The following is a 14,846-nucleotide window of genomic DNA, read 5'->3' as shown; positions in this document are numbered from 1 at the left end:
TTCTCGATTAAAGGAGTACTTCACCCATTTTCAACCTTATTTTCACATGGTCCTATAATGCTCTGTCTACTCGCTATGGGTCTCAGAGATGGGCTGTGGAGGGTTCATGTGGACGGTTCAGAAACCTCCGTGCTAATGATTTCAATCATTATACGGCAGAGGGGAGGTTTTCACGTATGGACGAGCCCCCTGTAAGACATGCAATGTGAACACTAATCCCACATACTGTAGTGTAGTCTACTGCAGTCTAGCAAATACTAGGAAAAAAGCAGTTGTCAAAGTAGCACCACCACCACTGCAGAACTTTTGTGGTGACGGCAGCTCACATGTTCTTCTGCATACCTGCGGGCTGACCTCATGCGACAAAACAAATAAATAGATGTGAGTACAATGCCTTCTTTTTTTAACATGCAGACTTTCCAGGAAGAGTAGTTTCTATTAACTGTGGAATCCCTATTGATGATGCTATTGGTATAGGCAGGTTTCTGAACGGTCCTTAGTTAGCCCACCAATGAGATGCAGAGTAAGTAGACAGAAATGGAATAATCTTATAATGAGGACTAGTGAGGACCAATAATATGAAGACAGGTAGACAATTGGTAAAATAGTCATTCAAAAACATATCTGAGGCTATATACAGGAAAAGGAAATATGATGCAAACAGTTGTATGCGGTAAAAAGCTTGTAAATGAACCGTGTTCTTACTTGATTCAGTATATCCAAAATAGTCAAAAGGGTAAGGCTAGCACATCCCGAACATAGACTTTGGTGAGTATGTGCCCAGGGCCTGTGGTCATGTAAATCTGTCCATGGGACTGACTGACACATACTGTAAACAATAAACCAGCAAAGTCTGGTTAAGTCTTGTTAGCCTGGCCCAGATCAGGCTCAGGTAGACCTCTCAGGTGAGTGAACTCAATCAAGGAACTGAGGAGAGGAGTAGCATAGGGTAATTGGGGGAGGCAACCAGGGGCGGATTAACCCTTCGTGGTGCCCGGCGCTTGGGGGGGGGGGGGCTGCTGCGCGAAAAAAAAAGGACGCTTCACCGGCGCGTTTCAATGTCGTAGCGCTTCTTTAGCATCCCTGCTTCTAAATTTCGGCGTTTTTTATTTTTACGCCGTTTGGTGCCCCCCCAAGGTTGGTGCCCTGTGCTTCAGCACCTCAAGCCCGTTGGATAAGCCACCACTGGAGGCAACCAGTGAGTGAGGAGTTGCAGAAGGGATTAGCGAAATTAGAGAGGGGAAATTCAGCATGTATAGTCATATTTTTAAGGTTTTCAGAAAATTTGAAGTGAAAGATCACTATCTGCCTAAGTCATCTAGTCGACTTCAAATCACAAAAAGAAATATTGATTCCTGGCCATGCCCACCGTTTCCGCTCTAATGTAGGGGGGTAGGGAGCCTCATATCAAGGGGTTTCCTGTTTTCCAGTGTTGCCAATGTATGCTTATTATAAGCGACTTTAAGTTTGTTTTCCTGTAAAGTCACTTGTAAATATTGGTAGTTGCAGGTTGCGGGGGCGGGGGCTCTTGTTTCTAAAGTGTAGTTGCTTATTTGGGCTTGCTTCTCAATGTTGTTTAAACCAGCGGTTCCCACATTTCTTCATGTCAAGGACCCCAGATTAATATGTAATTGTCTAAGATTTGTGTTCCAAAAACATTCAAAATATTTCGCGATGCGACACGTTTGAGCTTGTAGATCTGGTATTTTCAAATAGCCGATATAGAGTGGTAAAATGTAGCCTTGTCGCATCTTTTGGCCTGTTTCCATTGACCTGGCCACTTGTTTCTCTTGCAAAATCTGGCAACACTGTTGCATTACACCTGCAGGACGGAAGTGACCAGATATTAAACTAGAAAAAGTGCTCCTCGGAGCACAGGTCTCCGCCAGGTCAGGTAGGTTATTGTGGGCCAGCGATGTTCGGAATTCGCCAATCAGGATGGAATATGAAAAATCGGACGGATCCATCTTGATCACCTGACTATAGAGATAATGTGTACTGATTTACGTGATGTTTGGACAGGTTAAAATTGTGCAAAAATCGACCTCCTGGTGGTGCTATAATAGGGCAATGTTAAAAGGGTGGCATTTGTTCCTCAATGTAGTGCGGATGTGCGTGCAAAGTCTCACCGCAATCGGACGCTGCATTCATGATTTGCAGCATTTTGTTGAAAACGGGCCGCTCCTGCAAACTTTAGATGTCAATCTTAGCCAATCAGGATGTAATATGAAAAATCAAACAGATCCTTCTTGATCACATGACTATAGAGATCATGGGTACCGATTTGTGTGAAATTTGGATAAAATCTGAAGGAGTAATATAAAGAAATTTGTTTTACATAAGTCGGCCTCCTGATGGCGCTATAAAAGGCAGCTGTGAAAAATGCCGGGCAGAGGTTTTTCCTTGTTCTTTAGGGAGTGTCAGAGTGTGTGTACAAAGTTTTACACAGATTGTGTAAAATCTCACGGAAATTGCACGCTGTGTTCATGATTTGAGGCATTTCTGCAAAATTTGGAAGCCAATCTAAATAAGCCAATCAGGATGGAATATGAAAAATCTGAAAGACCCGTTTCGTTTAATGACTATAGAGATACTGTGTACCGATTTCGGAAGGACACACACACACACACACGCACACGCACACGCACGCCTTTCGGCCTGGCGAAGACAATGAAGCAGCAGGACGGGAATTGCGCCACTCTGGAGAAGGGCCAAAAATAAGGCAAATAGAAAGAGGTAGTGACCATGACAAGCTAATGGAAAATGTGGTTAAGCTAGTAGTTTAGCTACTTATAGCTAAACTACCCCCACACTACAGTATGTGTGATGTGGGAGACATGACAGATAAACATGTCTGCCAATAGTGTTGGAGAACGTTATGCCCTGGATACATATCACTAAGATGGGCAAATCAATATAATATTGTGAAACATAATATGGTGACTCAGCTTTGTTGATTTGTTTGCACAGCCCTTCCCCACACTGACAACCTGGCTGTTTGTGGGCAAGTTGACTGGTGTGGTCTGTCTCTGATATGTCTCCTCCTTTTTATAAATGCTACACCTACAAAGTTTTAAAGTGCATCACAAAAACAATGTTGTTGTTTTCATTAATATATTATTAAAATGATCAACATGATTTAAATGGAAAATTAGGAACACCATAATATTTTAGCTGATAATGGGTTCTCTCTCCTGATTGGCTGAAATTGGTGATGACCCATCTGATGTATTTTCCGTGTACAAAAGAGCTGGAGACAGGGACACACTACTGAACAAACACTATCTATAGCAATAATTAATATGGGAATTTAATATAGAGCTAATTAGCACGTATTTTAACAAAGAAATATCACTTAATGAGATTTTTTTTTAAATACTGCATTGCAGAACCAATGCAAAGACTTTAGCGCAGTCCTTCATATTGGGACAACATCAGGGTTGGTTTTCAAAGGAATAGGCGTAGGTTTGGTAGTGGAGATTTTATCCACTACTGTTCTAGACTGCAGTCCTTACATTGAAATAGATTTCCCCAGATGTATCAATAGGCAGAGATCTTTGGTCATCATCAAAAAAATACCTCAGGCATCTGCCTGAGGAAGGTTGTCTTGTAACTGAAACGTTACACTCTAAATAGAGTTGTGCTCCTGTACCGTGCAGGTTTTGCAATGTGTGCCTAAACCCTGACAAAAGCTGTGGAAAGAAGGTCAATTGGTTCAGACATTTAAAAAAAAAGCTAATCTGATTCAAGGTATCATGAGTTAATCCTTTGTGTTTTTACAAGTTTTCTCAAAAGGTTGAGTTTTGTTAAGAATAAGAAGTCTTAATGTTTGCATGGAGGATCTTCTTGGAAAGGATTAGAGCAGGAGTTGATAGCCACTATAGGAATGAAAGATTTCCACCTGATGGGTATTTCTAAAAAATATCGTTTATCCTAGTATGGTCCAATTTTTTCACATTTATTGCAAGTGTTAAGAGCAGTAGAGAAATGTATAGGGCTTAAAAGCATGTGGTGTAAATCATCTCCAATATGGAATAACAATCGCATTTTGTATAGGGGGGGACCGTCACCATTCACTAGTAAGAGTTGGGAAGAGAAAGGCATTAGGACTCTTCAAGACATTAATGGGTCAGATAATATCCTTAACTTTCAAAATCTTATCTCTAGATATGGTATTGATTAGCACTCTCTTTTCTTTTACTTCAGAGCGATATCCGCTTATAAGGCCTATAAGGTTCCCTGGGGATCAGAGTTAAAAGACCATCCCATTCTGAGCTGGTTCCAGAGTGCTCCTAGACAGATAGTGTCTGGCATACATATATGATCAATTAAACTCTCAGATCTATATGCAGCAGATTTGGACCAGGAATTTGACTGGGATGCTATTTGGGACAATGCAACTGATGCATTGAAAAATACTAAATCGATATGCAGTGCTTCACGGCATCCCAGCTCGGCGCGAATCACTACATATACATTTGAGGTTTTGTCATAGACACACGAAACACCCAGAATTAGACATTGAATGGGATTGGCACCTGACCCGTATTGCCTGGGATTTTGGAGTTCTGGAAACCCCCACATGACATATCTAAGAAACACTGGCTTCTGAGCTTTTTGGACATTGCTGTCTTCAGCGAGAATTAACCATGCTCCACAAGGCACAATTTTACTATGGTCAAATGTTATATCGGATCTGAAAGATCTTCTGACGTAATGACACACTGGATGTGTTGTGATGCTCAAATGAATAGGACGGTGGAGCGAGGAAGGACTTGGAAGGGATGGGGGAAGGTGGGTAAAGGGGAAAGGTGGGGGATGCTGGGGTTCAATTACGTTGATGTCTGTAACGTGTATTTTGTGAAAAGTCAATAAAAATGTAATGAGGAAAAAGAAAGGATTGAGTTTTGCAAAGCCACAAGAGTGATTTTAATTGTTTACCCTGCCATACAATACAAAACTCTCAGAGCCTGAGTAATGACAAATGAATTCCCATCAACAACCTGCAAACTGTTCAGTCCCTATTTTGGGCAGGCGAAAATGATAAAAACTATAAAAAGATTTTCATTCATGTTCAAAGATTTTCCCAAAGAAACAGAGAACCAAGCAAAAATAGATATACAGCTCACAACACATTGTGTTACATGTGTTGTGAGCTTGCAGATCGGCTATTTTCGCTATTCATCGTGACCTACAACGAAGTATTAACGGGTTTAAGTGGTTAACAGTCATGCACAGTAAATTGCTCAGCGTTAAATGAACTCTGAGTTAAATGTACAGTAACAGTTTTACAGTGCATTTGATTACTGTAAGTGAATCTACAAAGTGATCATTGTAGCTAGCAGGTGATCATCAGTGCTTGTGGATCTCCAGCAGATGCATGCCTTCTCCGTACCGGGAGGACAATGTGGTCCATTGAGCTGAAGTCACCTGGTGTGAATCCTCTCCTCCCAGTGACGTCACAGGAGCAGCGCTGCACAAAGGAGATTGCCAAAGGGCACAGCGCACACCAGTCTTGTGGGCCGGCGAGGAGAGACGTGGTGACAATTTGAGACCATCACATGTACGATAGAAATCGTTACTGAACGGGATGGTTTTTTTTCATAAATGAATGCCTAACGACTTCGTCATACTACAGTCGCCGATCTACAAGCTTTGGACATACAAGGTTTCCAGTTTCCACCCGACAACATGAGACTGACTGATGATGGAATGCCAGGGGCTCCAAAAAGGGATAAACACACCCCTGGGAGGAAAAAAAAGAAGTGTGGAGATGGATCCGGAAGGATCCATTGAGAGATAAAATAACACGCAGGATTTTTCTGTGTGTACAACAACTGTTGTGCCACCCATGTGCTTTCATAAATGCTGATCATATTAATAGAGAAACAATAAGTAATATGAATGGAAGAAGCTTTATTTTACGTTTTTGAATGGCATAAATTGCACAGCAAAATTGCCCCAGTAGTTCAAAGGCTTACTGTGCACGTGTAGGAAAAAAAGTGTAAACACAAAACTCACAGACCATTGGACTTAAGCAGCGTGGATCACGAGGGGATGAGGGATGCAGGATCAGACCTACTGTATGAGCAGACTGCTGGGAGGGAGGGAGGGGAGCAGCCAGGATCTTCTCCTGGGGTCTGCAGGGGAGACAGCATGTGACCACATGTGGGAGGAAGATTAAAGCCTAGTTCAGACCAATGATTCACATTTCACAATGAGACAAAACCGACTTATACTTTATATTGTACGCAGCTCTACAAGCTGAGCTAGTACGTCTGCTATTTCTGGTGCGCGACACGTCTAAGTTAATTTGAACGTTGCAGAGAAAGTATCGCTGCAGTCAGAATTACCCCTGGTCTGTGAATATTTTGCATCCAACTATTCATTTGGTGATGCTTCGTTCGTACAAGTTGATTCTTTTATTGTCTGTGAAAAATAATTCATTCTGTGTGGACGTACTCAAGAATAAAAAAACAAGAATTTCAAGAAATTATATAATCAGGCGAAATAATCGCATGAAAAAATGCTCCTGGTGTGTAAGGATGGGGACTGTGTGCAACACCAGATAAGAAGCAGCCTTTTCTGTCTATACTGGTCATCTTGTCATATTGAAAATCAATAGATGTCTCTCTGTGCAGACCCTGGGACCGTTTGCAGCTGATTATTAGAAATGAAGTCTGCTGTTGGAGAAAGGCTGGTTTGATAGAGCAGTGAGTAAACACATACTGTACCGTTGCCAGATTGCACGACTGGCCGTGTAATTACTCAAATAATGTGATCTGTTGAGTGGTACAATAGCCTATTTCTCTCTCTGCCTCTCGCTCTCTCTTAGTGTTAATGTATAGCTTAGTATTGGATCTGAGGTTCAGGCCAATGGGGATTACTTTGACTCCACAGTATGCCTGGCACGTAGTGGATCTATCATAACCACAGCTTACTGTACCTTATGTGTTCAAAGCATCTAGAATCTCGTGCCAGTAACCCATGCGTGTATTAGTTCCTGGGAGTGCCTTGGTGTATTAATTCCTGGAGTCTTTAGAGCAGTGGGGCGAGGGGAAACCCTGGAACATGGCAACGTTGTTGCTGACATACTTCCGACAGCACATGATCACTGGAATCTCAGACACCCAAATAGAAATGAGTGAGGGCATGTGTATTTACGCAGTCAAATAGAAATGTCAGGTGGTGCATACAGGGTCATGGAAAGACTTTCATCGACTATCATTTTAACACAAAGAGGTCTATTAAATGCAACTTAAAGACAACAGGAATACTGTTCTTTGCACAAATTGTTGGTAAATTTCTATTTACAGCACAGTGAATACATGTGAATACAAGCTGCAATCCATAACTTTCAAGTCCTACCAGGGAATTAAACCCGGGTCCAAGCACCAACATTTTTACTGTTGAACTATATGCTTACAACGGTCAGTTGTCTCCATTTGAATTCTTGTCAACCAGTAGTGGTAGGACCACATCCTGTCTCAATAGAAGAGTAGGGAGACCAACTACAACCCTGCAGTTGGGTTAGTTATAACTCCCATACAGATTGTTTACTTTAACGTTTTATTCACACACAAAAGTTATGGACTGTTATGCTTGTCTTGGGGTGGTGACCGGACAGACCATGGAACATGTACAGTACAGTGGTCGGCAGATGAATGAGGCTATATAGGCCAGTCATTCTCAAATTGTTTCATTTCAGGACCCCCAGTTTGGTATGCATTAGTCCAGTAGTTCTCAATAAAATAATCATATTTGAACTGGGGACCACGAACCGTGACAATCACTTGGAATTGTAGGAGTTGAGGCATTTAAAATTTAGTTTTACTCAGTTCCCTCTTTTTTTAGGTAATATTTGACAATTTGGCCAATGTTTGACCATTTTTTATAATACAGTTAGTTGATTACTTTTGACGCAGTAATGGTCTTTCTAATCTGAGTTCCCAGAAGTTTTCGCCAGCTCTCGCATACAAACGGGAGCGGCGAGGAACTTCTGGGCCAGAGCCCTGGTATTTGTGGGCGGGATGTAACTTACGCTCAGAATCTGAGCGGACACGCCTCTTACCGGTCTGAGAGCTGTGCAACTCGTCTAAAAAGTCTGACAAGAGGCAAACAGCAGTACACAACAATGGCGGCCGCAATTTCTCAAGGAGAAATTGCTTCCCGTCGCTCCTATTTACATGCAACACCCACTGCATGTGGATCCCACCCCCTTTTCTTTATTGGCTGTTGATTTGAATGAGAACGCAGTGGCCGCGCCCATTGGTGTCCAGGCTCTGCCTCCCAGTCTCCCAGACTACGGTCTTTCTTATTTTACAGGTATTAAAAAAATATATCAAAAGTCCTTAAATTGGCACATTAGAAATGTGCAGATACACTGTATACACTTATACAGTATGCTGGTTTACTGTTGAGTGAGAAAACAATGTTGCACATTAAGCAAATCACCTGGGGACCTCCCAAAATCATTTGGGGGCCCGACCCACAGTTTGAGAACGACTGCATTAGGCCTCGGACCCCCTTAACTCAGAGTTACAGACCCGTAAGGCTCCATTTGGTTCCATTTGAACACTCTCTGAGTTACATACCTTTAAAGGGGCATTTGGCTCCTAACTAAAGATTTATCTGGGGACCCCCTGGAACACCACTGGGGGTCCTCAGACCCCACTTAGAGGACCACGATATAGGCTATTCATGTCTCTCTCTCTCTCTGCACTCCTCTTTTTCCCGCTATCTAGAGCTGGGCGTACACGGCATTGAGAAGCACCTGACTCCCACTAGTGTAATATTCTTATTCCTGAGAAAAAGAGCTAAGACTACAAAGAATGCTAATGATTTTTAAGCCAAATTAAGCCATCTTAAAACACAGGGCCTTTTTTTTTTACCCCCACCCTCTTCTCATGGCTGTCAGTAATACCTAGAGCTACACACAAGGCTGCACATGTGTGTGTGACTGAGGGGGGGCACACACACACACACACACACACACACACACACACACACACACACTTGTTAACACCCCAAGAGAGCTTATTAGTGGCGGATACACAAAGAATGCGTAGTGCAGTCTGTACTGTAATGAACAATGAGACAAATTAGAGAGGGGTTTAACCACTTAAACCCTGTAGCCTATACTTCGTTGCTCAGAGTCCTCCAGGGGTCTGTACTAGGCCCCTTCCTTCTTTCCCTCTACACCAAATATCTTCACTGAAAATAGTGTACATGCTCTGTTGTGAGCTTGTAGATGGTCTATTTTTTTTGTTGTCAAAATGTTCGCCCCAGAATAGGGATGACAGTGTTCATGTGGTTAAGATTAGGGCTGCAACTATTGACTATTTTCTACGCAATTATTCTATCGATCACTTTTTCGATTCATTGAATAATCACGTTTTTTCCCCTTTTTTATTGTTGTGGAAAAATTGTTTAAAAAGCAGATCTACAAACTCAAAAATCTATTTTGGATTTTTTTCCTTTTTCATTTTCTGAAACGTTTTGCCTATGATGCTCAAATGAATGTATTGCTTTTTTTTTTAAATAATCGACTAAGTGTTGCACCCCTATTTAAGACCACCAATATTACACACAGACACCCCTCATCTCCTTGGGTCCTGGACAAGGCTGAGGTAATTATGGGAGATTTCCTTAATCCCCATGCAGAGCTGACAGCAGGAATGTCCAACATCATCATACTGTGACGTATGAGATATTCCATCTAAACATGACACTTAATAGTAAGGGGATATTAAAAAAGTCTTGGAATAAATTCCTTACCAAAATAAATCTTCACCAATGTGTTTGCAAAGGTGTCTAGTAACACAAAGACTGAAATTCAGTATCCCTAGGAGATTTTTTGACAGCTCCTTAAAGTTGGGCTACCCATCAATGCCACCATAAAAAAAAATTCCCCCAAAATATCAAAATTTAATTCTGTTTTAAGTAGCATGTGAGGTGTCAAACTAGGGTGTTTTTATGATGATCACTCCTTGGGCTAAAAACGGCCCAATCTCAATGGGCTTTTTACACAAAAAGTATACATGGCTATGGCCGTTTTTAGCCCAAGGAGTGGTTTTGGTGCAAAACAAATGATTGCAATGGATTCAGAATCATAAAAACACCCTAGTTTGACCCCTCACATGCTACTTAAAACATAATTAAATTTGCGGGGTTTTTTTTAAAGTTTTTTTTAACCAAGGTTATGGTGGGTAGGCACCCCAACTTTAAGGAGCTGTCAAAAATTCTCCTAGGGATACTGAATTTCAGTCTTTGTGAGATGTGTTACTAGACACCTTTACAAACACATTGGTGAAGATTTTTTTTGGTAAGGAATTTATTCCAAGATTGGAAAATATTCTGCTAATATCCCCTGACTATAAGACTAACGCAGGGAGTGTACTAGTGAGAGTGACACAAGTTGTCTCACACAAAAACATGAACCTGAACTGTGAAACAGACAGTCAACTAACTACCAGATATCTCAGTGATTTTGATGAACATGACTGGTATTCCTCTTTACATACTTGATAGTTTGTGTTTATCTTTATCATGTTCATTCTTCATCATCATCATCATCATAATCATCATCAGGACGTTTACACTGAACTTTCCTGGTAATATCTTCAGAGGAATATCTTCATTGCATTCCAGCTGGACTCTGATCCTCTTGGGGTTCTGCTTCAGTGAGAGATGCAGAGCTTTTACTGAAATTTGAGCGGCTGTATATTTACCTTTATGTAACCCTACTCCAGGTTCCCCCCCTCTGTATCTGTATCTTCTCTTGTTCCAGCAGGTTAAAGTCTTCGAACACACCAGACCAGTTTGTACTCTGTCTCCAACCTATTTCCTCCGAGGTGGAAAGACTGGTGATGCGAGGTTATCTCCAACCTCACATCCCAGCTGTGAGTACCTGACTTGAAGGCCTCAGGACTCAGGACAACAAAACGATCTCTATGTTGTCAGGAAGTTGCTGAAACCCCCTTCCTGACAACATACCTCGATAACCTGCCTCCAGTGTTGCCATACTTTGTGAGAGAAATAAGCAGCCAGGTCTAGGAAAACAAGCCCAAAAGAAGCAACGGCTATTTGAAAATAGCCGATCTACAAGCTCGCGATGCGATGCGTTGTGAGCTTGTAGATCTGCTATTTTCAAAAACTCTTGCAATAAAATGTGGAATATGTTTTTAACTGTTTAACACAAATCTGGTATACTGTAGGTCTTCAGCTGGCAAACATTTTCATGGAAATATAGACGCTGGTTTCAGCACACCCCAACCCCCTCTTGTGTGTTGGCTAGTGAGGCGCTTCCTACCGAGACCTGATAGAATGGGTTTCATTGCGCGCATACTGGTTGCACGCATACTGGTTCTTATCAGTGACAGTGACGTCGTCTGTTAAGGGCATGTGGTGGCTTATCCAAATGGCTTGAGGTGCTGAAGCACAGGGCACCAACCTTTGGGGGGGAACCAAACGGCGTGAAGAAAAAGAAAAATGCCAAAATGTGGAGCGTCCTCTTTTTTCCGCGCTGCGCCCCCTCGACTATTTTTGGCGCACGGCACGACACCGTCGTACGACGGGTCATAAATTAAGCATGATATAAATCAAATAATGATCCCCTTTTAAATGACATGTGTCACTGTTGATTGATTGATTGATTGATTGATTGATTGATTGATGTACTTTATTTAGTAAGACATGAGAACAACAGTACATGGAAGTACAAAATTCACAATACAAGGTCTACTAAACTGGGAGACTCATTAAGCACTGAGCTTGTTTAAGATGAGATCCCCATGCACACAAATCATGATGACGTATAAGAGACAGACAGATATACACAAACTACTATACAGAATGTCATACAATCAGCTTACAGGTTACTGGTATGAAGAGTGAAAAAAATGTACAAGAGAAGAAAAAGAAATGGGGGGGGGGTCAACTTATTATGCAGAGTGCAGACCTTTCACATGCTTTAAAGCAGGGGCCTTCAACTGGGGGTCCTCAGAGATACTGCAGGGGGCCGCGTAATCTTTGTGGACTTTATATTTTTATATTTTTTACATTAACCACTTGAACCCTCGCGTCCCTATTCTGGGGGGAACATTAGCCAAAAATTAAATAGCTGATCTACAAGCTCTTGTATATCGGCTATTTTCGGCGAAGATGTTTGGTGGCAGGGAAAAGAGAGCAGACCAAGTACAGAGGTCAAGCTTACAAAGTATTGAGGGTTCAAGTCATTACATGTCTGAAAACACACATTTAACATGAAGCCAATATGTAGTGGGGGGTCCCTGCTTCATCTCTCTCTCAGCTATTGGGGTCCTTGGTCTGAAAAACGTTGAAGACCCCTGCTTTAAAGGTTTAACAATAGGCTACACTATACTGGAGAAATAATCTGTTTACTTGACTAAAGTATCAGCATCAACATAGAAACCTTGCGTCACCAGGCTTAAATTTCCACAGGGCTACAGTAGCTATAGCTACCAAAGTATGTGGAAGTAAATGATTTATTATGTTATACAATGCCTGTCTGTCTGTGAGCCTTTTATGACCATATGGAGATCTCTGCATCTGTCTATATGCCCTGTGTTCCTTTGTGCACATACAGTATATGGAGATCCCTGATGTTCTCAGTTATATGGCCATATACGGGCATACCCATATATGAGCATATGGGGGGGGGGGGGCAGGTCTGGAAAGTCCTTGTGCAGTGGTAAACGTCTGTGGAGAATGTCTGAAGAGTGCCAACTGACTCTGGAAAGTTGACAGTAAGTATTCAAATGACAGGTCTGGGGGATTTGCCAAATCTTAGGCTGGGGTTGCCATGGCAATCAATTGGCTCATTTGGGCCATGGCCAGAGCCTTTTCTGGCGTTCTGGACAAATGTTTCGGCCGACACGACGCCGGGCACTCCACTCCCTCGTACTCGGGTCATCTGCGACGTGTGTTGCGAATTTGAAGTCGGCAGTTGAGCAGTTCTCGAGATACGTGGATTACAGACATACATACATACAGAGATTCTGTGCATTTATTGTAAGATGTGTTCATCACTGCCTGCAGCAAAGTGATGAACAGATCACCAGCTGGTAAAGGTGGGGCCGATTGTAATTACTTTTTGTGCTGGGTAGACTAAGCGATCATTTATAATGATCAATTAATGACTTCAAATAATCTGCAAATAAACTAGTAACTAAAGCTGTCAAATAATTGTCGTGGACTACAAAGAGCTGAGATGAGTAGCCTAAAGTAGTAATATAATGTATTAAAAGAATTATACTCAAAGTTAAAGTACCTCAAAATTGTACTCAAGTACAATAGGTCTTCTCACCAGTGCCTACTGACAGAATGCACAAGAAATTTGCCGCTACTCAGTCCAGCAGTTTGCCAGATTAGTCATGGACAGACATAAATACAGACCCTCTTATAGACGGCTAGCCTCCTAGAGTCAAGCCATAAAAACAAAGCTGCTGCAGGCTCACCTATCAAATCCTCTATAGCTCAGTGAACCACTGCTCTATCTAGCTTACACACACATTATTCCAAAAACCCAGCTGGTAACAAATTAGCATTTTAACAGACATAACACAAATTGGGGCCCTCAGTCTTTTTAAGTTAAATTTATTAACAGAAATGTATTAACATTTAATATGCAGGAATGAGAACCTTTCATGATTACATGGCACAATCATATTATATACATTCTTTATGGAGACAGTGCACAAACGTAGGTGTTGGGGGAAGGGGCGATCTTAAAACGTCCCTTCAGTGGGTTTCTGTTGACGTGAGCAGAGTGAGAAACACTGATCGTTTGCGTTTTTTAAGTTAAAAAGGTTCTTATAAAGAAACATCTGCTATTACCAATAAAGAAAACGATAACACTACTCATTCGTCGCACATCAAGTTTCTATATACAAACTAGGGACAGGTAATTCACGCAAACTGACGGGAGATATCTACCACAGTGCTAGGCTTGGAGAGCCTCGTTTTCTTTTTGTTTCTTTTAATTATTTAACTCTGCAAACACGACGGAAGTCTGGAAACATGTACATGTTTCATGAAACACGAACCAACACGTGTGCAGCTGATTTCTCCCACTTTAAAGAAACTAAAAATAATAGCAAGACCTATGTTTCTTCTCCAACATAAAAATGCTTTCAAAGCTAATTGCACGTTTTGTTTATTTTTCTTCCATCTTAAGTGTTTTTTTAGTCTTAGTAGAATGCAGGTATGAACGTGTGTATTTAATACATAAGATTAACACAGTCTTTTTTCTTTCTTTTTTTCCTCAGTGGCAGTTTATCGGTTGGACCAAGCTCAGTGCCCGGTTAAGTAGTCTTGGGTGGAGTCCGAGGCAAACGAGTCAGCGTCCTCATTGTCGGAGTCTTCGCTGCTGTCGTCAGCCGCCGGCTCGCCAGACAGGGCGATGCGTGCGTAGTCGTCCGTGTCGATGGACTTGCAGAAATGGATGGCGTACTTAAGCTTCTCTTCCAGCACCTGCTTGCAAGAGTACCTGGGCAGCTTCAGCAGGAAGAAGCAGGTGTAGGACTCTGGGAGGAAGTGGTCTGGCGGGTTGTACTTATCCAGCACCTACAGCAGAGGCAATGGAAAGAGTCACATGTTGACCAGCCTGCATTTATATGTAGATGGGTGAACATCGACACAATGAGTTGACACTGAGAACTGTTTAATCACTTAAAACCTACAAAGACAGACAGACACAGGTGTCATAGATTAATAGATACATAGATACGTATGTTTTTGTATGTCAAATAGGGGAAATAGAAGAGCTCACAATGCTCACGCGACACGTTGTACATCGGCTATTTTCCCAAAACCTTGAATTTGTT

General features: G+C 41.8%; 1 protein-coding gene across 20 annotated transcripts in view; it reads right to left on the bottom strand.

Annotated features, from left to right (window-relative positions):
- Positions 1-13,603: 13,603 nt before the first annotated feature.
- Positions 13,604-14,846, bottom strand: part of herc2 (HECT and RLD domain containing E3 ubiquitin protein ligase 2) — a 75,840-nt gene continuing 74,597 nt past the window's right edge. For all 20 annotated transcript variants that reach the window (XM_084067875.1, XM_084067871.1, XM_084067862.1 and 17 more), the window contains one exon: positions 13,604-14,586. In XM_084067875.1, coding sequence (XP_083924001.1) covers positions 14,314-14,586 — 273 coding nt within the window. In that variant the 3' untranslated portion in view covers positions 13,604-14,313. The remainder of the gene's footprint in view (positions 14,587-14,846) is intronic.

The sequence above is a fragment of the Gymnoscopelus microlampas genome (genome assembly GCF_963454915.1).
Source record: "Gymnoscopelus microlampas genome assembly, chromosome: 9".
Classification (NCBI taxonomy): Eukaryota; Metazoa; Chordata; class Actinopteri; order Myctophiformes; family Myctophidae; genus Gymnoscopelus; species Gymnoscopelus microlampas.
The sequence above is the reverse complement of the archived record's forward strand: the minus strand, read 5'-3'. Positions and strand labels throughout refer to the sequence as shown.